The sequence below is a fragment of the Vitis vinifera genome, chromosome 6 (assembly GCF_030704535.1).
Source record: "Vitis vinifera cultivar Pinot Noir 40024 chromosome 6, ASM3070453v1".
NCBI classification, from domain to species: Eukaryota; Viridiplantae; Streptophyta; class Magnoliopsida; order Vitales; family Vitaceae; genus Vitis; species Vitis vinifera.
The window spans coordinates 8,346,063-8,370,264 of record NC_081810.1 but is presented as its reverse complement, the minus strand read 5'-3'; the positions used below and the strand labels follow the sequence as shown (position 1 = coordinate 8,370,264).

The 24,202-nt window shown below is 36.0% G+C and overlaps 1 protein-coding gene across 2 annotated transcripts; it reads left to right on the top strand.

Moving 5' to 3' along the window:
• Window positions 1–145: 145 nt before the first annotated feature.
• LOC100267314 (E3 ubiquitin-protein ligase listerin) lies at window positions 146–23,784 on the top strand. 2 transcript variants are annotated; one of them, XR_009465851.1, is made up of 18 exons: window positions 146–397; window positions 485–587; window positions 1,126–1,188; window positions 6,354–6,431; window positions 8,892–8,983; window positions 9,906–10,008; window positions 10,351–10,503; window positions 11,271–11,929; window positions 12,073–12,562; window positions 14,324–14,850; window positions 15,386–16,124; window positions 17,980–18,688; window positions 19,520–20,544; window positions 20,693–21,151; window positions 21,536–21,766; window positions 22,193–22,532; window positions 22,623–22,688; window positions 23,425–23,784. XR_009465851.1 is itself a non-coding variant. In XM_059737527.1 (16 exons), the coding sequence occupies exons 1-16, from the start codon at window positions 342–344 to the stop codon at window positions 22,418–22,420; spliced, it is 5,715 nt and encodes a 1,904-aa protein (XP_059593510.1). In that variant the 5' UTR covers window positions 211–341; the 3' UTR covers window positions 22,421–22,538. The 2 variants fall into 2 exon arrangements, 1 of the variants encoding a protein (XP_059593510.1); XM_059737527.1 differs by lacking the exons at window positions 22,623–22,688; window positions 23,425–23,784 and having other exon boundaries at window positions 211–397; window positions 22,193–22,538.
• The last annotated feature ends 418 nt before the right edge of the window (window positions 23,785–24,202 follow it).

The following is a 24,202-nucleotide window of genomic DNA, read 5'->3' as shown; positions in this document are numbered from 1 at the left end:
TTTTAAATTAAAAAGTGTGTTGGTTTATATTTAAATAATTTTAAAAATAAATTTAATTTATATAGGAAGATGATTTTAGAAAGTATTTATAATATTTAAAAAAATTATACCCTCGAAAGGCATACCACGTTGCTTTCCTGCAAAGTGGGCAAAAGGCAGCGCCTTTGGAATGACGAAATTACCCTCAGTTTTATTCTGTATCTAAATCCCATTGGCCGGCTGCTGTCGAAGATTCAGCCCCCTTCCGCCGTGCGGTGAAGCGGATCACGATACAAACATTTATAGGCAAAGGGTTTCAAGGAGCCGAACGCGGGGAAAATTAGACCTTCCGGAAGGAAATAATGGGGCGACAGAAAGGAGAGGGAGCCAGGAGCAAGTCACGCCCTTCAAGCAGCAGGTAGAAATTTTCTCAGTTACCAAACACCTCCACTTCCAATCGTACTGTTGCGGTTCTTGTTGTTAACATACAATTGTATCTCTGCAGTCTCGCTGCCTCGCTTCTCCCCTCGGGGACAGCCGCTGTCGGATTTGGAGGCTATGTCGGTAGTTCTCGGCTCGATTCATCTCTCGCATCCGAAGAGTTTTCGGTATGCTTCAATTTTTTGGTTAGCAGTTCTGTTATTTATACATACACTTGAAGTAAAGAAAAATTGAGATTTTTATCTTTTGTGTCTTTGTGGTCTGCTGTGTAGTCGGATTAGGTACTCACCTTAATTGAGCTTTGTAGTTGGATTAGGTTCTCCTATCAGTTCGGTTTTGGTTGCTGACAAAACCGTGAGAAAGAAAAGTAAACTGCATTTTGATCATGCTTTGTGTTGTTCTGGTTTCCCAAAAACGTAGAAAAAACTCGTTTTATATAAAGACCTTCTGGTTCTGTTAGGTCTGGTTGTGGAAGTATTGTTTTCTTGGTCCTATAGATTTTATATTTTAATCTTTTTTCTTTGGTTTTCTCAGAAACCATAAAATGACCTCATCATTAGAGACAGACATTGGTGGAAATTCTAATTTTATAGCTCTGTTCTTGTCTGATAGGTTCTATTTATATAATATGGACATTGATAAGTTCTTGTGTATATGATTATATAACATATGACATATTTCTCTGATTGATATTTGATAATTCAGGACATTGACAGTGAAATGGCACAACACTTGAAGAGGCTTGCAAGGAAGGATCCCACCACCAAGGTAATATTGTGCAATTTTGTGGTGAATGGTTGGTCATCTATGTGAATCATTGTCTTGATTCTTTGTTTATATACCTCATTAATTATTGAGGCACTTATGTACTTTTAAATTTGCAGGATATAAATGATCCAATTTAGAATTTTGCATCTGTTTATTTTGTAAGGTTGAAGAACCATGAGAACTCTATTGCCTCACCTAAATAACCATTTGCGTTGATCCCAAGTTCAGTCATCTACTCCTCCACAAGAGTAGTTGAAAACCATAGATGTCTGTGCTTGTGACTGAAGTATGAAATATTGTATTTGCTTAATTTGATACTGGAGTTGATCCATATTTTAGTAAAATTCCATTAGTTTTCTTGGAACGCTAATTCTTGACACTACCAGTCCGTGATTTCATTGTTGCATTATTTTTGAGCATATGATTTGTGGCCATTAGTGCAGAGTCACGTGTTTATGATTGTTTGTGTAAATTGGCTTGCTCTTGAGATTGTATGCAATTTTTCTTTTCCAAGAGGTAGTAAAGGAATTTTGAATCATGGTTGTGATATGGTTCATGGGGGTTTATTGCAAAGTCAGGTTAGATGCATGCTTGTAGTGAACTGTAGAAAATTATTCAAGCATTTATAAGCAAGGTAATTGGAAAATTTTGTGGATATCAACTTGGGGGTCTGGAAAAAGCAGTATCTCCCAAAAGGAGAGGGATTACTTAAAAGCTCACTTGCAAGCTTGCTGACTACAAAATGTCTCCTTTTACTATTCAAGGTCAATGAGGGAGTGGATTGAGAAGATTCAAGAAGAGTTGCTAAGGGACAGACTTGGCTGTGGTAATGAGGAGTACACTTAATTGACTAAATGACAGTTCTGTTAGGCCAGGTGTGGTTGGTATCAGGAGGTTGGAGACAGTGAATAGGTCCTTAGTAGGTTGTGGGATTTGCTGTTGAAAGGGACACTAAATGGTGGAAAGCATTCTCTAGGAGATAAGAAGGAATTAGGTGGATGTTTGGGGTCTTTAATGTTACTTATGGGTTGAGGTTGTGGAAGGGTAATAGGTTATGTGATAGAGGGTTGGAAGAGTGTTCTTCTGAATTGCATGTGGAGAGGACTTGTGCAATCTGATCTTATCCTCTTTGATGTAGTTTGGAAGGATTAGAGAAGTGTGTCACCTTTATGTTTTAGTTTTATGCATTTGGAATAAGTGCAGCGAACTCATTTGGTTGGCTAATTCAAGTTCACTCAGATAGAAGAACTTAGGAGTTTGACAGCTTAGAAGGGGCCTGACTTAGAGAACCTTTTTTTGGGTTGTTTTTCTTTCTTGCCATCTTGTTTTCTTGACACTATACTATGGAGCACTTGGGCCGCAACCTCATTCAATGTTGGTCAGTTATGCTCTATACTTATTGCTTATGATTAGAAGCTAAAATGAGGAACGTTGTTCTCAATGAATGATGATACATAGTACCCTCTCGAATGTTGTCATAAGGGCCTTTTTGGAAGTAAGATAAGAATGATGGCTCTTTTGTATTGAATTCAAAGAGAGAAGTGACAAGATAGGTCATTTGGGGTTGACATTGAGTAAGAATGCTAGGTTCTAATTCTTCTCTGTCAAATTTTTATATTCCATTTTGGAGCCAGGGCATAAAATTCCTTTTCTCATAAGCATTATATGGAAATCACGGGTTCCATCTAAAGCAAGTTTCTTTATATGAGAAACTAGTTAGGGTAAAGTGTTAACTTTGGATCTTCTTCAAAAGAGTGGGGGATGTAGGACAACCCTAGGATGGTTACCTACACTCAAGGGTAGGTGGGCTAGGGTTTTATTTGTAGGGTGTAAGGAGAGGAACAAAGAATAAATTTTATGGTAGAGAAAAATATAAAATAAGAAATAGAGAGAAAGAAAAAAAACAACGAAGAAAAGATCGATAACCTTAGAGTCTTACTAAAGCCTTCTAGGAGTCTCACCTAGAAGAAAATCAATGGAGTCTCACCATTGGGGGTTGCAACCTTGCAATGAAAGAAAACATAATATTATTAATATCAATTCATCCCTTTGATTTACATTGATTAGCCTATTTATAGGCTTCTTTAAGAAATCCAAAGTCTACTAGGACTCTAATAACCTATTATGATTCTAATTCTAATTACAACATCCAAAGTCTACTAGAACTCTAATAACCTATCATGACTTAAATTCTAATTATATTATTACTTAACTAGCTAATCCTAATTTGATTCCAACAAATATTAATCCTAATTTAATTCCAAGTAATATTAATCTTACTTTAATTACAACTAATACTAATTCCCTTTCTTGATATATATCTTGAAGATTCATCCTTATCAATTCCCCCTGACATGAAAAAAAACTCGACCTCGAGTTTTAGTGATTTTCCACGATCAATTAAAATTCTGAGCAATGCCTTCCACCCTTTCTTTTTTCATCGTTTCTTTCCCATGGTAAGACAGGATCTCAAGATCTCTGGAACTTGTTCAATTTCATGCAAGACAAATACTGGACTTTGAAAAACTTTTTGATGTTGTACAACAAGTTGATAATTCTTGAAATAATTATGTGTCTTCAACAAGCTTGTGGAAAGTTGTTTCCCACACTCTTCTTGTAAATTGTTTTGTAAAGGAATAAGATTCTTGAATTCCCTATATTCAAAAGAAATTTCAGCAGTTTCTTCATGTTTGCTACCACTCATGATAATGTTTGGCTTTGGGAAGTCAAACATCGATTCTTCTTAAACTTCTTAAACTTCTTTGAGCTCTTCTATTGGTTGATCTAGGATTAGTTTCATCACCTCTTGTTTTCTAGATTCATCATTGATGATTTATTCCTCTTTTCTAGTAACTTCAACTTGCTTTTTAGTAAGAATATTTGATGACTCTTCTAGTTTCAAGGGTGCTAATTTTTCCTCTGGTTGCTTATGTGGTGGAATTTCCTTCATTGGATGAAGGATCTTCTTATGCCTATTGCGCACAAGTGTGTAAGTGTTCTCATATTCATCATGTTGGACCCTTTCATAAAAAAGCCAAGCATAATATGAGCAACTTTCATCGGCAAAACATCACACCATGTTGATAACTCAAAATTATTATTGAAATTAAATGTCACTAGACAACGAGAACTCACCAAAATAGATGTGTCATTTACCCATGCTATTTGATAGGGATTTGGATGATCTTCTGTCTTTAAATTAAGCTTCTCTACAAGCTCCTTTGAAGCTAGATTGGAACAACTACCTCCATCAATAATCAAAGTACATAGTCTCCCTTGACAAGCAACACGAGTTTGGAAGATGCTAGTACGTCGCCAATCCTCCTCTTCATTTAGCCTTGGTATGTTCACCAATGGCTGCACACAAAAGTTGTAGCCTTCAACCATGTTTGCATATGTTTCTCCACTCCTCAATTACATAAGCCTTCATGCCAAGAATTTTTGCTCTGATACCAAAATTGATGTAGGACAACCCTAGGATGGTTGCCTACACTTAAGGGTAGGTGGGCTAGGGTTTTATTTTTAGGGTGTAAGGAGAGGAACAAGGAATAAATTTTATGGTAGAGAAAAATATAAGATAAGAAATAGAGAGAAAGAAAAAAACAATGAAGAAAAGATCGAAAACCTTAGATTCTCACTAAAGCCTTCTAGGAGTCTCACCTAGAAGAAAATCAATGGAGTCTCACCATTGAGGGTTGCAACCTTGCAATGAAAAAAAACATAATATTATTAATATCAATTCATCCCTTTGATTTATATTGATTAACCTATTTACAGGTTTTTCTAAGAAATCCAAAGTCTATTAGGACTCTAATAACCTATTATGATTCTAATTCTAATTCTAATTACAACATCCAAAGTCTACTATGACTCTAATAACTTATCATGACTCAAATTCTAATTATATTATAACTTAACTAGCTAATCCTAATTTGATTCCAACAAATATTAAACCTAATTTAATTCCAAGTAATATTAATCCTAATTTAATTACAACTAATACTAGTTCCCTTTCTTGATATATATCTTGAAGATTCATCCTCATCGGAGGGGTTATTGGCAAATAGATATCTCCTTTGCAAGAGTGAAAAGGAATTAATTGATCATATTCTCCTACATTGTACTAAAGTAAGGGCATTATTACAACTTATGTTATCTTTGTTCAACATTGCTTGGGTCCCTCTTTTTATGGTTAGAGAGACTCTATTAAGTTGACATGACCTTTTTATGGAAAGAAGATGCAAAAAGGTTTAGAGAGCCTTTTCCATATGCAGTTTTTTGGATATTTTGGAAAAAAAAAAGTATCAAAGAGGTTTCAAAATGAAGAGTGGTCAATTCAATTGACACAATGCTTTTTCCTTAGAAATCTAGTGTTATGGGTTAACATGTTCATAGAAGAAGACTCAATGCCTTTAGTTGATTTTATAGATTGGGTGTGATCTAATTGAGGAGGGACTAGTTTTTTTTTGTGTTCTCTCTCTTCCTGGCAAAGCCTTTGGGTACCCATTGCATACGCCATGTGTACCTTCTACCCTCATAGAAAGCTTCTTCATTTGATATTTATATTATTTCCTTGCTTGCTTATCAAAAAGAATGCTGAGTTGTGGGATGCTCCTCTTCAAAGAATTTGTTTAGCCTTCTTCTAGTTTTAATTTTTTGACAGATGCCTTCTTCCAGTTTTAATAAAATACTGACCTCAGTGGCATGAGTTGCTTTTTTTATTTTCATTACTATTTTTTTGCTAAATTGATGGTATTAAACCACTTGAATTTTTTTTATTGGTTTTCTTAACTTAACTTTGTTCTCATTCCTTGATTTTTTTTTTTCTTTTCCTATTTAATAACATTATTTTCATTTGAAATTTTTAGTTATTTTTAAACTTCTTTAAAATGTTTTATTTTTTTTATTTTTTATTTCTTTGTTAAATATTCCCTAATCTTGTCAATAGGGCACCAAAGAGTCACTCCTCTGTGCCATAGAAAAAGCCAGGTCATAAATAATAAATTTTCGCTTCATGGATTCTATTAACAACTTAGTGTTGAAGTGGATATTTACACAAGGAAAATGAGTGGATCACAGGCCCACAAGTTTAGTTCAATCTGTGTTTAACTTGCATTTGTTTCTCATTATCTGGTTAAATTCGTTGACTTTTGGTTCTTCTACAGCTTAAAGCTTTGACATGTTTATCTATGCTGCTCAAGCAGAAATCTGGAAAGGAAATAGTACTGATCATTCCACAATGGGTATGAATTTCTTTCCTTTTTTTTTTTACCTTTTTTGTTCAGAATGATGGTCAATATATGCATCTTATAATCCATTTCATATGCTCTTCCTATTGAGATATCTGAAAAGACTACAGTTGAAATGCTATCATTCCTCGCCCTCCCTCGTTGTTGGTACCTAATATCTATTACCATTTGAATGCTGTATTTTACCAATGATCTGATCAGCATATTATTGACCTACTGAAGCAGACAGAAGAGGGATTTGGAAGTTGGGAAGAAAGATGGAACAAAGTAAAATGGTTTAAATTAGGAAGGAATCATGTTTGGTTGTGGTTGTAGACTTCAAATAAACATTTTAGTTTTAAGGTTTTGGAAGAACGTTTTGTTAGTTGTTCAACTAGCAAGCATTGTCTAAATCACATAAAGCACAATTTGCATCATGTAGACAACTTATGCATATTGTACATTGCTTCACAAATAAGCATGCATATATAATATGGTATGACTGTGAGAGAATCTGACAAGTTTCTTGAGGGGGAGAGAGAGAGAGAGAGGTGAGAAAGGAAGACAAATCCTTCTGTATGCCAAAACAATTAAAAAAAGGATAAAATCTTCAAAAAGAGCTGCAAAACAAGCTATATAGCTGAGGAAGATGGCCAAAACAAGCCAAAGCATCACCCATTACAATTCAACGAGGCAAAAAATCCTTGAACAGTTAGCAAAAGTTTTGTTCCCTTTTTTTGGCTAAAAGATCTGCCACTTGATTGGCTAAGTGATATAAAAAATTTAGAGAAACCACCCGTCAAACCTCCATAAGCCTCTTTCCTTCACTACCCATAAAATGGCAACAGTGGAATCTTTCCCCACTACAAGATTGTAAAACTCTAAAGCTTTAGGCTGCATATGGTCCTTAAAAGGAGCTAGAATCTCAATAGCAAAACCCTTACCTTCTGACCACATGAGAAAAGTCTTTTCAACCTATCTCTTGGACTTGCAGACAAGGTTCTTGTTAAATAATAGAAGGCTCAAATGAGTGTCTTTGAAGACTTCACTTGTAGAAGCGGGTGGCCGTGGGGGGTAGGATGACAAATCTCAAATTGGATTTGATTCCTCCAATAATCTTGAAAATTCTCACCTCTTTCCTCCCACATAGTTCAGGTCAAAGAGAGGCTAGCAATGCTTCATGAAACCTTGCATTTGGGAGGTCCCCAAAAGCTCTAAAGAAAAATAATCAATATCTACACCACACTTTTGGATGGAATCTAATCAAACCCTAACTTGGCAACCTACACCACACACTTAAAGTTATTGGGTGGTGAAGGAAAAGGTGAGCAACTAATTCTCCACTATCCTTGCACATAACACACAACTTCAATTAAGGAGCTTTGCAAAGCCATTACTTCTTGAGCATATGATTGGTATTAGCTTGCTTATTAGTCATGAGCCACACAAAGGCCTTTACACTAAAATGGGTTTTAGATTTCCAAAATAAAGTTGGGAAGTGTAAAAGGAATAAAATTGGTAGAGAAAGAAGAAGTTTTGAAAAATAAACTACCTAAGAACAAACTTGAAGAGGTTAAAGACTAATCCTCGCTTCAGGGTAGGAAAGCAATAAATACACTTAAGACCATACAAGATTTAGAAAATATAGTTTCTTAATTTCCTGGTCCAAAATATTCAATGAGAATTAAAGTTTCAAGACGGGGAGGTGGAGGAGGCTACAAAAATAGGGGAGATAGTGGACCCCCTCATCTTCATGACCTTGAAATGATTTGAGTATTGAACCTTAGGGGGAAAATCATTGCACAAAATGTCTTCCTAAAAGCACATTTTTGTTTAATCACCCATAGCAAAGTGAGTAAAATAAGAAAGATCAGAGAAGCTTTGAATTATACCCTTTTAGAGACAACAATGCGACCACCTGACAAAAGTGTTAGTATCTCATCTATTAGAATGTGGCCCATAGGTACTCAGACTATCCTTTATTTTAGGCATGCTTCCATACTTCCTTTGTATCTGGGTTGCATCCTATCCTCTGATGAACAGATTTCTAATCTCTAATTTTTCTATCAAAAAACATAAAACCTTCAATGATTAGATGAGAACATAGTTCCTGTACCACTAGAGCATACTTAAAATATTAATTGTTTAGAAAGAAACTTGTTAATTACTAACAATATTATTTTTATAATTCTTCTTATTCTATACATGTAATAATTCTAGAAGGAATCCTCCATTTGGCAAGTATATAAAGTAGATGCACCACTACTTCTGAGCTAGTATTGCATTTTCATCTTTCACTTAATAGAGATATTACTTTACTGGCATTTCCATATTGACACACTGGATGATAGTTTCAATTAAAAAAACTTCTTATGACACTTTATTTTTTGAATGGTTTATGCTGTTTTGAAAGTTGTTTTTTATAAAAAATACAAAAAAAATAAAAAAAGGATTTAAAGGCTTATTCGTATGCAGGCATTTGAATACAAGAAGCTTTTGATGGACTACAATAGAGAGGTTCGACGAGCTACTCATGACACAATGACTAATCTTGTCCTCGCTGTCGGGTGTGAGCTTATCTTGTGTTGTAGACTTTTGCTTGTTTCTTTTCTTTTTATTGTATATAGCAACACTTTGCTGAAATTCTATGGCAGTTAATGAGGAAATTCTTTGATTTAATATCTACAATTCATGCTTTATAGGGAAAGCTCTTTAAATGTTATAGACATAGCACATGTGTGCGATTTGGAATATGTATTAGCATATTGGATTCTCTCTCTCTCTCTCTCTCTCTCTCTCTCTCTACACTTTATAGAGATTGGTATTTTGATTTATAGATATAGCATATGTCTGTGCTTTGAGTATCTCTGTTTCACTCTTTCTACTCTATAGAGACAGCTCTTTTGATTTTGTAGATATAGCATAGTGTGCATTAGGTGGTTTAGGTGTTGCAACCTGAATCTCTTTGTTTGGTGAAGCAATGAAAGGTCGAAAGGGCTGGGTAGAATCCAAATATTTCAAAATCTCATTGTCAAAGGTAGGTTGGAAGGTATAGTTATGGAAATGGGTCATGGTTTCTCTGGTTGGATTAAGTTTGGAGAGAAGATCCTTACACCTTGCTGGAGGGAGCAGAGTCGTGCTGCCAGTGGCCTGATTTTTTTTATTTTTTTGGTTCTTTCTCATGGGAAACAAAATTTATTAGAAGTATAGGAAGAAAAGGAAATGATTTTCTCTGACCAAAGCATATCCAGAGAAAATCCATGGCTTGGGCCATGCATGAGGATCTTATGGTGTCATATTTTTGCTGCAAGTCAGTCATCTAACTTATCTTCTGGGAGTTTGAATGTTCACATACCATATTACATGTGCAAGCTTTTTTTTTTTTTTTTTGAATTTAACTTTTGTGAAACCTTCCATAAAGATTTTCTCTAGCATTTAGGTTTACCCTACATTCCCTGACAATCTGCTTGTGAAACTACTGTATTTCAGAAGAGATTTAGCATTGCACCTGAAATCTTTGATGGGACCATGGTGGTTTTCTCAGTTTGATCAAATTCCTGAGGTTGCTCAAGGTGCAAAGCATTCATTGCAGGTTTTCTCTTTTGCCTTTATACTTATATTTTTTAATATTAAAAGTGAATTTAAAACATGAATGAAATTCCTTATAATTGCCAACATTTCTATAGATACATGTTTCCAAATGTGTCAAAGCATTTCTTTTTTCCTTTTTCTTTTTTAATTCTTTTTATTCTAAGGATGGGCCAGTTAATGTTTGTTATATTTGTCTATATCCATATTCTCTGTCAATTAAATCTATTGTGTAGCTTGTCAATGCATTTTTCAGAAATTTTTAAACAATTGAATAGGGCCTAGGCAAAGATGTGTTGTCTGTGATGCCTTTTCAAGTTTTCTAACTACTTAATCATTAATATAGGCTGCCTTCCCAGCTCCAGAAAAGAGACTAGATGCCTTAATCTTATGCACAACTGAGATATTTATGTATTTGGATGAAAATCTAAAGCTCACACCACAGAGCATGTCTGATAAAGTAACTGCTTTGGATGAATTGGAAGAGATGCACCAGCAGGTATGCATCTGGGGTTCCTTTTTTTATCTACATTCTTTTCTTTTTGTGGTTAATAGAGAGTATCAGTTTTGTATAAAGTACATCAAGAAAAAGAACATAATTTGCATTTAGATATGACTGTTTCATCACCAGAAATTGCTATTTAAACTTGTGTTGTTTTGATAACATATACTGGTTTGATTTTGTAGCCTGCTATAAATAGTTCACGTAAGTGTACTCTAGTTGAGTGTTCAATTACCTGAACATCCCTCACAATGGTGGCTTGCATGTTCATTCTTAAACATTTGTATTCTGTCCACTTCTTGCTTTACCATGTTTATTTCTTTAATGAGTTTACTTGTTGTGGTGCCAATCAAAGGGGCAAGAATAATCTTACAGTTTCATTTAGATTATCAATGTAAAAGCAACACTCAGTGAACGAGAATCTCCAAGTAGCATGTATTTTTTATTGTCCCTTTAATATATGGGAAAATGAAACTGATGATCCAACTTGAATATATGGAACAGTGCTCCTTATTTCATGTAGCCTTGTGGGTAATTCCTGATTACATTGTAATGGGTGTACAAGCGTAGTTGAGAGGGTTCAAGCTGACATTATATTTTATATTTCCTTCCCACTAATGATCTATTTTCTGGTGACACTCTTCTGCTGTAATTGTCATCTTTCTAGTCATTGTATTGCTGTGTTGGGCTTCCCTTTTATTCCATGTATGCTTATCATTTCTCCATCTCTGAATCCATGTGTTTCTGGATTTGTTGGCATGTAGGTGATTTCTTCATCATTGTTGGCATTAGCTACACTAATTGATATTTTGGTGGGCTCGCAATTAGAAAAGCCTGGTTTTGAAAGCATCACTGCTGAACCAAAACATGCTTCAAAGGCTAGGGCAACTGCAATTTCCTTTGCTGAAAAGTTATTCTCCAGTCACAGATATTTTCTAGACTTTGTCAAGTCTCAGAGCCCTGCTATTCGGTCAGCTACATATTCAATGCTGAGGAGTTGTATTAAAAACATTCCTCATGCTTTTAATGAAGAGAATATGAAAACTCTTGCTTCCACAATACTTGGTTCTTTTCAGGAAAAGGACCCATCTTGTCATTCATCAATGTGGGATGCAATGCTACTATTTTCTAAGAGATTTCCTGACAGTTGGAGATCTGTGAATGTGCAGAAAATCTTACTAAATCGGTTTTGGCATTTTCTTAGGAATGGGTGTTTTGGATCACAACAGATTTCTTATCCAAGTTTGGTCCTCTTTTTAGACTCTCTGCCTCCTAAAGAAATAGAGGGTGAGAAATTTTTTCTCGAATTTTTCCAGAATTTATGGGTAGGAAGGAACCCATCAAATCCTTCAAATGCAGATCGAGTAGCGTTTTTCCAGGCATTTAAAGAATGCTTCCTTTGGGGGTTACATAATGCATCAAGGTGGGTTTGTTGAGTTTTTCTCCCTTTATTGTTGATGGCAATGTATGTTCTACTTCATCTTGTTTTGTTTGTGTAATCATCATGAATTTCTTGTGATGTTCATTTGTTCAGGATCCTAATTATATTTCCTTCTTTGATACCAGATATTGTAATGGAGTGGATGCCATTCATCATTTTCGAGTCACTCTAATTGACAGTGTCCTTGTAAAGCTTTTTTGGCATGAGTACATGTCATTTTCCAGCTCAAAAAATCAGGATGTAGTGCGCTGGGGGAATTCCAAGGATCCTTCTGAGAGCAGCACTCAACTGGTTCACAAAAGGGCAATGGAAAAACAGAATATTAAATATCCAAAAAGTTATGCACAAGATCTGGGGAAGTGCATTATTGAAATCCTTTCAGGCATTTATTTGCTGGATCACGATCTACTCTCTGCCTTCTGTTCAACATTTCAGGAGAACTGCCTGGAGATAGTGAAGCAAACTGAGAATAGAGAAAAAAGTGAGAATGTAGAACAGATTGTCAAATTTTTATTATTGGTGGAGCAATATGCAGTTCTAAAAGATGAAACTTGGCCCTTGATTCATTTAGTGGGACCAATGTTATCAAAGTCTTTCCCATTGATTAGATCACTTGTAAGTTGTTGCAATCTACTTTCTGCCTACTAAAAAAATTATTGCAATCTACTTTCTTCCATTTTAAGTCCTGCTGCGGTCTGTCAGAATCAATATGATCAGTTTATTTAGTTTACTATTATGAAGAATTTCACTTAGATTAACTTATCTTGCAATTTATTACCATCAGTGTGACACACATACACAACAGGCATATGGGTACATACCCTACTGCATGCCTGCTTACTTCCTTGTCACTGGGTGTGGGAGGTGCTCTCCTGTAAGTTGGCTTTGATAATCACACAGTTCCTGTTGGGACTATCTGGAGTATGTGTGATAGCAGGGCATTTGACTTGATGCAGAAAGATTAACCCCTTTGGCTTCTTCAACCATAGAAAATCAAACAAGGAGATGGCTCTGGTATGAGTCTCATATAAGGCAATACACTAATTCCATGTCTCCAAAATCTATAATCGTCAACATACATTTCCCAAATTTTTTATGCAAAATTCCTGCGCTTGCTACTGATTTGCACCCTTTCTAAATTAATACCGATAGTCATGAATGTCTTCTTTGTTAAATTTATCTTCTCAACTTTGATATAGTGGTTGAAATTGATATTCTTTTTAACTTCTGTGTAGTACAGTCTAAGAACCTTTGAACTTCAAAAGTGCCATATAGGTCAGTGTGTTCTGAAATGGTACCATTTTTGCTTTCTGATGTCATATTTCTTTAACATTCTGATATACTATTACATTTTTTACAAGCTCTTAGAAGCACAAAGGGGTAACTTCTTTTGGAGTTAGGATTGGTCAATCTCTCATTAATCAGTTCTCAAATAGTGATTTCCAAAACTCCTACTGCAGTTTGTTGAACCAGAAATGCAATGTTTGCAAGGTGAAGCCCAAGGATGTGACCAATTGCTAACAGGCAATCCATATTTTGCCACCAGCAAGTAGTGTGCCCTTTGACCAACTTATTTTAGTATTGTCCATTTGTCACAGGCTAGATGTCTCTATGAGTTAGATCTGTTCAGAAGTCTGAGATCCTGATTTTAGTATTTCTTTTGGAAGTTGAAATACATTCACTTTAGTTTCTAAGTTGAGTTGTTCCAGGTCTTCCATGAAGTCTCTATATGGTTTAGTCTTTTTAGTTCTAAATAGAGTTTCATTAGATACCTTCTATTTTTGACCATTTTTTTGTTTCTCCAGTTCGAGTCAACTAGGGATCTTATGTTGCTTTTAGAAAGTGTCTAGTTTAGAGTTATAAACTCTTTCAACTGCCTTTTTTACTCTATAATTAGAGCCTGAATTTTGTATTCCTCTGTTCTCTCTGAAATCTTGTTTAAAAAATATAAGCATATATTTGAACATACATATGGCCTCCACATTCAATCTAACACTGATGAAGTTTATTTGGAGGTTTGAGAAGTGTCTTTCAAATGTGCTCGGCAATTTCTTGACACACTTGCCAACATCTGCCGGTTTTATACAAAGACTGGATCTAATCCAATATGTGTTAGACCATGTAAACATATACATATGTAGCTGGAAATGAGATAATACTAAAATTTGTTGAATGAGTTTCCAGATTATTTGAGACATCAATTACATTCTAATGAATTTAAACTGAGGAACCTTGCATGGCCAAGCCCTTAGGACTCTCCATGGGGACCCAAAGCTCAGGGTGTTATATATATATATCTAATATTTATGCAGTGTGCATATTCCATCTGTTCTTACATAAAATAGTCATTCTTATGTTTGATCTTTGTGATGTCAGGCCTCACCAGATGCTGTGAGACTTTTCTCAGTTGCAGTTTCTGTATTTGGACCACGCAAGATAATCCAAGAACTTATATGCAATAAGGCACTTTCTTTTGGCCATCTCTCTCATGATGGGGGAGAAAAATTGGGCCAAGAGGATTTTTTGCAAGTATTCAAGGAATTATTTACTCCTTGGTGTTTGCTTGGACATGATTCCTCTATCAGTGCTCAACTAGATCTCTTGCTTGCATTATTTGAAGATGAATCTTTTGCTGAGCAGTGGTGTATGGTTATCACATATGCAACAAAGCTAGAATGTTGTGGAGCTAAGCCTGGGTCTCTAGATTCTAACCAAATAGCAGTTTTGGCAATTCTCATGGAAAAAGCAAGAGAGAAACTTAAGAAGCGAAAGGTGGGAGTGGATTTCAATCATCACCAAGGCTGCCAGCCAGACCACTGGCATCACGAGCTTCTTGATTTAGCTGCAGTATCTGTTGCCTGTTCTCTTCCTCCCTATGGAACTTCTGATTCTCGGTTTATCCGGTATGTGAACGTAAATTTTGATGCAACATATATGGATCATCTATAACTTATCTCTCTTGATGACAAACTGTTAAACTATTCAATTTGGTATTTTTTTTTTTCAGAGAATTAACCATGGATTACTATCCTAATGAATCAGATATCAGGGATGTAATACAGGCTGTCTTCATTTAGATTGAAACTAATAGTGAATAAAATCAAACCTTATGGTTGCTCTTAGAAATTAAGAAATGGGAATTGTTTCTTTCCTTCCATAAGGTTCTCTTTCTAAATAATTTTGTTGAGTTGAATGTTTAAACCAGTAATCATAAAATTGATAAATACTTGCCTTAAAAAAATGTTTGCACCAAGATTTATATATGAAAAATGAAGGTGGAAAAAGACCATATATGAAAGTATTGGAAATGAGCCCCGGCAATGGGCGTAGAACTTCCATTTATTGCCCTTGGTTCTTACTCAAATTAAGTGTGAATTTTTGGATCTAAGGGTTCAATTCTTCTTATCCATATTCTGAGCTTTTGGTCTTATGTGTCAGGGCTGTCCTTGGTGGCTCAGTTGAAGATGATCAGGCTTCTTTTCTATCCAGAGATGCAATGATCCTGATTTTTGAGGATGTCCTCAAAAAGTTACTGACTTTTATAATGACCTCCTCTTTTATATGGGTTAAGGATGCGGGTTCTTTATTGGCTCCTACGGCAGTAGATTCCATGACAGAACTGGAATCTTCTGTTAACATGCTGGAGGCAACTCAGTTTGCTCTTGAAATACTTGATGGTAGCTTCTTTTGCTTACAGACATTTTGTGAGGGAAGTGAGGTAGTTCCATGTCTTTCAGCTGCATTATTTATTATTGGTTGGGAGTGTAATATGGCAAGAGCATTGGATAATGCATTTGATGATCAATCAATGGAAATAACAAAGGCAAGGATGAATTTTGGTGAAGCTTTACTTTCTTTGCGTGGTAAGATAAACAAGACATTCTGGCAAAGTCTCAGCATACCCAATCAGAAAAAGTTGGGAAGTATTTTGATTCTGACTATTAGGTCTGCCATTTTCAAGGAAGATAAAGTAAATGCTAATGAGATCACATCTTTGTGCTTTCTGTGGATGGCTGAAGTTCTTGAATGTCTCTGTCAGGACCAATATCAAGAGCAGAATTTCTTGGACCTGTTTCTAGCTAATAGTGATGTGTGGCCTTTGTGGATCATGCCAGATTCTGGCTGTGCAAAAAGATCAGCCTCCTTGAAAATTAAAGAAATTTCTATTAAGACTAATGTGAGTATCATTTTTGGAATTTTTTTATTTGCTTGTATGATAAAATTAGAAGAGTGATGAATTGATTTTGTTGTTGTTGTTGTTGTTTTACTTGTTTATTTCCTCAAAATCCTCTGTCAAAATCTTTTCTTTTCATTCTTGTCCCTCTGGATTGAGACAAACATGCTTTGACTAGTGCTCTCAAAAGTGTTGAATATATTCCTTTCTACATTGTTAATAAGCAAACATTTGGCTTGGTCATTGTTATAGTGTTGGTAGTTGTGTCAACTTTTACCTTCTCTCATCCCTCAATACATATGCACTCTGTAGTTCCTCTAATTTGTTACATTTCTCTTGAAACTTTTCTTCTTATGATTGGATTAATTTTCTTATTTGTTTAGCAGAAAATCTTCATGTGGAAAATGTAATATTAGAATCCATTTCAAAGGGTCCTGTCATTACTAACCAGTATTCACCTACCCACTAGACTAGTATTAATTATCTGAATCTATTGAACATTTCTCCTCAGGCATAAGATGTGATGATGAACTCTAGAAAGGACTTAACTATACTAGGATTTAAATGAAGTGTTAAGTTAGATTTCAGATTCTGCTGATATTTCCATTCTTTTTAGTGATTAATCTTTTAGTCTTTTCCTATAACGATATTATATTTGCATTGAGGATGTTTGAATTTTGAATTTCAAAAGTCTTAGTGCATTAGAATAAAAAACACAAGTTGTTTAGAATGGTAGATAGCCTTTCTTTTGTACTTGTTTCCATGATGAAGATGGGTTAGGGTTAAAGAGACAGGATGGCTCAGAAGATATGCTCAAAGACTGGATAGGTACCAAAAGTCAAATTCTTAGGGTGGGTTCATTAAGGCTTCTGGTTTTGTGCATAGGTTTCTGTGCAAAACTGTCACTTTAGTTGATATAGTTTAATGCTGAAAAAATTGGGGCAGGGAATTCCCTGATCGATGCGAGAACTGTTTGAACTAGGTTAGCTAAATAATCCACACAATTTCTACCCTTATAGAGAGAGTCATGGGGCCATCACTGTCAAGGGGATTTCCTATTTCATAGTATAGGAATTTGTTGATGTCCCAGCTCACTCCAGATAACTACTCCCTGAACAGCATAGTATTTGTATTTGCTTAGGAGGGGATGCAAAACTCAATGTGTTGTATTGGACAACCAATTTTTCTAACAGCCTAAGCTTGAAGAATATGTATATCATGCACTCTTAACAACCTCGCTCACGTGTAGCCTCCTTTGGCCTTAAGCATGGGCTTAGTATTTGTATTTGCTTAGGAGGGAATGCAAAACTCAATGTGTTGCATTGGACAACCAATTTTTCTAGCAGCTTAAGCTTCAAGAATATGTATGTCATGTACTTTAACATCCTTGCTCGCGTGTAGCCTCCTTTGGGCTTAGGAAACTGGGAAAATAAAGTAGCCTCCTTTGGGCTAATAAATTGAAGAAATAAACATGCGGTGAGGTTTCAACACATGACCTCTTGTCAAATGAGGCTCCAATACCATATTGGATAACCAATTTTTCCACAATTTATATCATGCACTCTAACATGTTGCATGGATATTAGTCCATGTGAGGACATAGTTGATTTTTTTTTTCCACAAATTCATGATTTGAATTAGTAATAATTGCATATACAGTATTTCATATAATCATATTTATTGGACAGAGTATCATGCACTTAACATGTTGTGTGGGTATTAGTCCATGTGAGGACTTAGTTGATTTTTTTTTTTTCACAAATTCATGGTTTGAATTAATAATAATTGTATATGCAGTTTTTCATATAATCATATTTAATAGAGAGAATCATGAATTGTATGTACTTACTGAGTGCAGACATCTGGGAGTCACAAGTTTGTTGCTATAATTGAGAAGCTGATCTCTGCCCTTGGCATTGATAGAGTTGTTGCTGGTTATGTTTCAAATACTCCAAATTCAACCGAGGAAGCATCAAAAGAACTGGCTACCTCTCATTTTTATTCTCGAGCCTGGCTTGCTGCTGAAATATTATGCACATGGAAATGGCAAGGAGGCAGTGCTTTAGGTTCTTTCTTACCTTTACTATGCTCATATGCAAAGAGTGGAAATTGTTCTCTAAAGGAAGGCTTGCTGGATTCCATTGTCAACATTTTACTTGATGGTGCTCTTGTTTATGGTGCAAGTGGTGAATTGAGATTTTTCAATGTTTGGTCCGCATCAGATGATGAGGTGGAAAGCATTGAGGAGCCCTTCTTGAGAGCTCTAGTATCATTCCTTATTACTCTGTTCACAGAAAATATATGGGGAAAGGACCAAGCTGTGATACTTTTTGGGCTGTTAGCAAATAAACTTTTTATTGGTGAATCAGTGAACGCAGAATGTTTGAGGATTTTTCCTCTAATTTTAAGTGTTCTCATTCGACCATTATACACCATAGAGTCTGATGAATTGCATAGAGATGCTGTACCCACTTCTTTTGAGGAAAATCAGATATGTGATACTATCAAGGATTGGGTCCAAAGAACTCTATCATTTCCACCCTTAACTGCATGGGAAACAGGACAAGGTAAATGAATGTTTTCTTCAAATCGACAAACACAATCTATTCTTCCAGGTATGATGGGTACATATTAGTGGAAGATCTGATGGATCTACCACTGACTGAAGCACTGATGTAATTGTAGGTCACCACTACCAATAGCAAATCCCTGCCCTAGAACTTGTAATCATTTCTATAATCCATGTGTCTGTCTTTGGATCCAGTTGTTGCAGTTGCAGTTGCTTTTAAGTGCTTCTCTTAAGAGATTTCTATGAAGAAGGGTTCCTATTTGATATTAAAAAATATACATGTTTAAAATTCTGAAACCTCTTCCTGTAAATATCTCTCTCTTCTTAACTTCACTTAAATGGCACTTTTAGGCCTTAAATCTTTTCTACTTTGAAGTGCCTTTTTGTGTAAACAAAATGCGCTGTTAAATTATTTTACAGTTGGAAAGAGCTTTTAGGCTGTCAAAGGGTTAGACCCACTGATTTACATAGTAGACGGTAGAGAAATAATTAAAGAACTTGATCATTTGTGCTTATTATAATCTTCCAACCATGGTGCTTTTGGTTATGGGGCATGATGTTCTTAGTTGGGAGTAGCAGCAACAAGTGGCAATGCCTAAGACTCTGATCTTGTCGCACTTGCATTGAGGGGCATTCATGGTTGTATTTGACATAGGACATATGAAAGTCCAATATCCTACATCCTCTGATTACTAACATTGATTGGGCTTTATATGTGGGGCTATCTCTATCCCCCAATTAGCTTATTCTTTTGGGATCAGTACTGCTGTTCTCTTTATTGGAATATTGTATATCCCCTTTTAATGATACCATCTTATTTCTTCTGTAGATATGGAAGAATGGCTTCAGTTGGTTCTATCTTGTTATCCTTTACGTGCACTGGGAGGATCAAAAGCATTGAATCTTGAGAGAGACATCGACCCTGTAGAGAGATCTCTTCTACTTGATTTATTTCGAAAGCAAAGACATGCTGGTAAATCAGCTGCAGCCAGCCAGCTGCCAATGGTGCAGATATTGCTATCGAAGTTAATGGCAGTTTCAGTTGGGTATTGCTGGAAAGAATTCAATGAAGAAGATTGGGAGTTTGTCTTGTTTCACTTGAGACGGTGGATTGAATCGGCAGTTGTAATGATGGAGGAAGTAGCTGAAAATGTAAATGATGTCATCATTAATAGACCTAGTTCTGATGACAAGGAAGTTATTCTTAAGGAGCTTGAGCATGCTGTTTTGCTTTTGGACTCTCCTCGTATAAATATTGCTAGGAATGCCCTTTTTGCATTTTCTCTTTTCTCTGGGCTTACTGAACTCCAAAATGCAGAAGATGCAGATAATTCAAACCCCTTGAGGAGAGAAAGATGGGATCTTGTAAAAGACCGAATTGTAGAAGGTATTCTTCGCCTATTCTTTTCCACTGGTGTCACTGAGGCCATTGCTAGTTCTTATACTGAGGCTTCATCTGTTATAGCATCAACCCGGCTTGATCATCCTCACTTTTGGGAGTTAATTGCTTTGAGCATTGTTAACTCCTCACTACATGCTAGAGATAGAGCAGTGAGATCAATTGAGCTTTGGGGGCTAAGCAAAGGACCAATTAGCTCCTTGTATGCCATCCTCTTTTCTTCCAAACCAGTTCCTTCCTTGCAGTTTGCTGCTTATTTTATTCTTGCAACTGAACCTGTTTCAAACTCTGCCATCATTAGCAAGGGCACAAGATATTTGGTTGGAAATACTACTGATACTTGTGATATTGATTCATCATCTGAAGAAGGTATCCAATTGAGGGAGGACATATCTTGCATCATTGAAAGGTTACCATATGAGATTCTGGAAGTGGACTTGGTTGCACAACAGCGGGTATAGATATGCTTTGCCCAATATGAAACTCTTTTCTTCTCTTTGTCAATTCTCAACCCTACTTATCTCTACATTTTGACCTCATATAGTTTCTTTCTTGTTAGAGTTTAAAGATTGCAAAATACTGATGTCTACTTGAAATTTGTAGGTATATGTATTCCTTGCTTGGTCTCTGTTGCTATCACATCTGTTGTCTTCACCACCATCATCACCTACCAGGGAGAGACTGATTCAACATATACAAGAGTCTGCTAATTCAACAATATTAGATTGCATTTTCCAACATATACCTTTGGAACTAAGCTCGGCATATAGCTTGAAGAAGAAAGATATAGAGATTCCTGCTGAGTTATCAGAGGCTGCCACTGCCGCAACCCGAGCCATCTCAACAGGCTCATTGTTGTTTTATGTGGAATCACTTTGGCCAGTTGGACCTGTGAAAATGGCTTCACTTGCAGGTGCACTATTCGGTTTGATGCTTCGTGTTCTTCCTGCATATGTACGACAGTGGTTTAGTGATTTACGTGACCGTTCTGCATCATCTCTAATTGAGTATTTTACAAAAGCATGGTGCAGCCCTCCGCTAATTGCAGATGAGCTATCTCAGGTATGTGAGTCTAGCACATTTTTTTCTAAGGAATAAATACTTCTATGCTATGGATGGCTTGAGTGTTTAAATTTAAATTTAAAATTCACCCTCTTAAGCACTTGTGTAAACTTACTCTGGACAAATAGGTGGGACTTATTTTAGGAATCATAGAAAGGAACTTAATTAGTCCTTTTTATTACCTGATGATATAGTGTGATTGGTTACCCAGTCTGTAGAAGGGACTTGGTTTCAAGGCAATTATCAAGGGGTATTACTTTACAGTCTTTTTTAGCCACACCTCAATTGCCTATTCCAAATCCTTTCTTGTTGAAGCCATCTTCTGGATTGCAGTCTGACTTTATCCTGTTTTATTAACTTACTATAACATTGCTTCTCTTACAGATCAAGAAAGCTAGTTTTGCTGATGAGAATTTTTCAGTGAGTGTAAGTAAATCAGCCAATGAGGTTGTTGCTACCTATACAAAGGATGAGACAGGAATGGATTTAGTTATTCGTCTTCCCCCATCTTACCCATTGCGGTCCGTGGATGTTGATTGCACAAGGAGCCTTGGCATTAGTGAAGTGAAGCAGAGGAAATGGTTAATGTCTATGACGTCATTTGTCCGTAATCAGGTAATTGCTATGTATTTTAGTTTGCTTTTTCCTTTTTTTCTCCATGATGTTTCTTTGTACTAACATAAGGTTCAGGACACAAATATCCTCATGCTATGCATGAGACATGAGTGAATCATGGAGATATAGACACAGCAGCAATAGAAGTTTTACTAGTTTGGGTCCTACACAATTAGTATTGCCCATTGCAAAGCACAATTTTTATTAGAAAAAAATGGCAATGTATTAGAATCTTGTGTTTTAATTAAAACCTTGTGTTCTCTGTTTGAGCTAGTGTCTGTAGCATATGCTTGTTTGATGAAGTTTTGTTTTGTACTTAATTTTTTATTTTTCTCATGCATGCTTCCCGAAAGGCAAAGCATGATCTGTTGGCTTCAAACAATTGTACTACAAAGACTGTAAGTGATTAAACTTTATGATGCACAGAATGGAGCACTGGCTGAAGCTATACGGATATGGAAGAACAATTTTGACAAGGAATTTGAAGGTGTTGAGGAGTGCCCCATCTGTTACAGTGTGATCCATACTGTGAATCATAGCCTTCCACGCCTTGCTTGCAAGACCTGCAAACACAAGTTCCATTCAGCCTGCCTGTACAAGTGGTTCTCCACTTCTCACAAATCAACTTGCCCATTGTGCCAGTCTCCATTCTGATCTAAACTGTTCAAACAATGATGCTTCAATAGGTTATAACATTTCTTTTGTGGGAAAGAATACAGGTCGATTCAGTTAAATGAGCCACGGTATAAATTTATAGCACAAAATTGTAAGGGCTCTCTCTTTTTCCGACTATTTTGTGATTGTATATTTTGGCCTCTCTCTAACTATTCCATGATTATATATTTTGTTCTAACAGTGGTCGGATTTAAACCTTCCTCGGGTGTACATGAATGCTGTTGAATGATCAGCCATATGAAAACAGGTAATTTCCTTTGGTTTAATGTTTTATGTTTGGGTGATGCGATTCGATTCTGTTTCTAAAGAAGTCAAATGTATTTCATATCTTCATCTCAGTTTTCACAAAGTGACAACTTGTATTCACTCTAGGCAATTCTAGAAAAATTACACTTACAGGGTGGATAGTTTATGGGAAGGTTCTGAAAATGGTGGTTTGACATCAATTTTGGTCCTGGTTAAAATCAAAATGACATCTTGAAGTTATTTTGACTAAAGGGGATTTGCCAGTAAACTGAGATCTTTATTAGACAGGCTTCAAGATGTTGATAATCTTTAAATGGTCTGAAGTTTTTAATAAGATTTCCAAAATTTTAGTAACATATCAGTTAGAGAACCTAACTTGGCAGCCCTCTTTCTGCCTTAGAACTGCATTTTAATTTTATTTCTGTATTCTCATTCCAACTGCCCTTTTAATTTAATTAGTAATCCAGATTACTGGTTCCCACCCTTATGCTCTGCTCTTTTTTCCTTTCTGTGTCATGAGATGAGATCTGTGGACTCTTACTCATTAGGCAGTTCGTACCTTCTTAGCTTAGCAGCTTTCTGACTACTTGTTGGTTTCTTTTTCCTGAACTCCCCATGCACACAAACTAGTATAAACAGAATGAAGCCGATGAGCGAGTTTCGATTGGTTGCTTGATTCATTTAGCAGTAGATGGACTTATTGGTTAATAAGTGCTGATAGGGTTTTGGTTTTGCAGGCACACTGAATCAGCCCTTTGATGATATCTACTGGTATTTGTGACATTAATTTTAAGTAATGAGTTGATGAAGTAGGAGTTTGTGAAGAAGAGATACCTGCACCTACAATTTTTGCATACAGAGCATGTCCGGACAACGTTGATGAAGCCTCATGAATGAAGGGCCATTAGTGAGTTGGAAATGCAGAGTTGAGGGATGTTGTCTTTGATTTTGAATATATTATTGTTTAATGTTCAGGATTAGCATATGGGCAATATGTACAGAAATGAAATTTCCATAGAATGTTAGTTGGAAGAAACGAGGGTACCTAAAAATAACAATAAATAATGGAACTGAGAAGAAACGATTTATGGGGTTTATGATTGGTATTATAATTCCGTGATACTCTTTTCCATAATTGGAATTTTATGTTAGGTTGGCGAACCCCATGGAGGTAGCGTGGAGTCGTAGAAATTGGGGTCTCCCCGATGCGATGGTTAGGGATGGGCTTGGACATGGAACAGTGGACCTAGAGATTTTGTTTGGGCCTCAACAGCATTAGTAGTGGGCTTGGTATCTTTTTTATTTATTTAAACCTTGGATGGGAAATAAGCATTGGGCCCAGTGCCATCATTTTGAGCAATGAAATTAGTGTAGCTTGTGGGACTATGATTGGGTTCTGGCTATAGATTTAATCATTGGACCGTTGTACTTGGACTGGGGGACTGTGGCTTATATAATGGGCTTGGTACCTTTTTGTACGATGGGCTAGTAAGCATTCTTTGGGCCTACGTTATT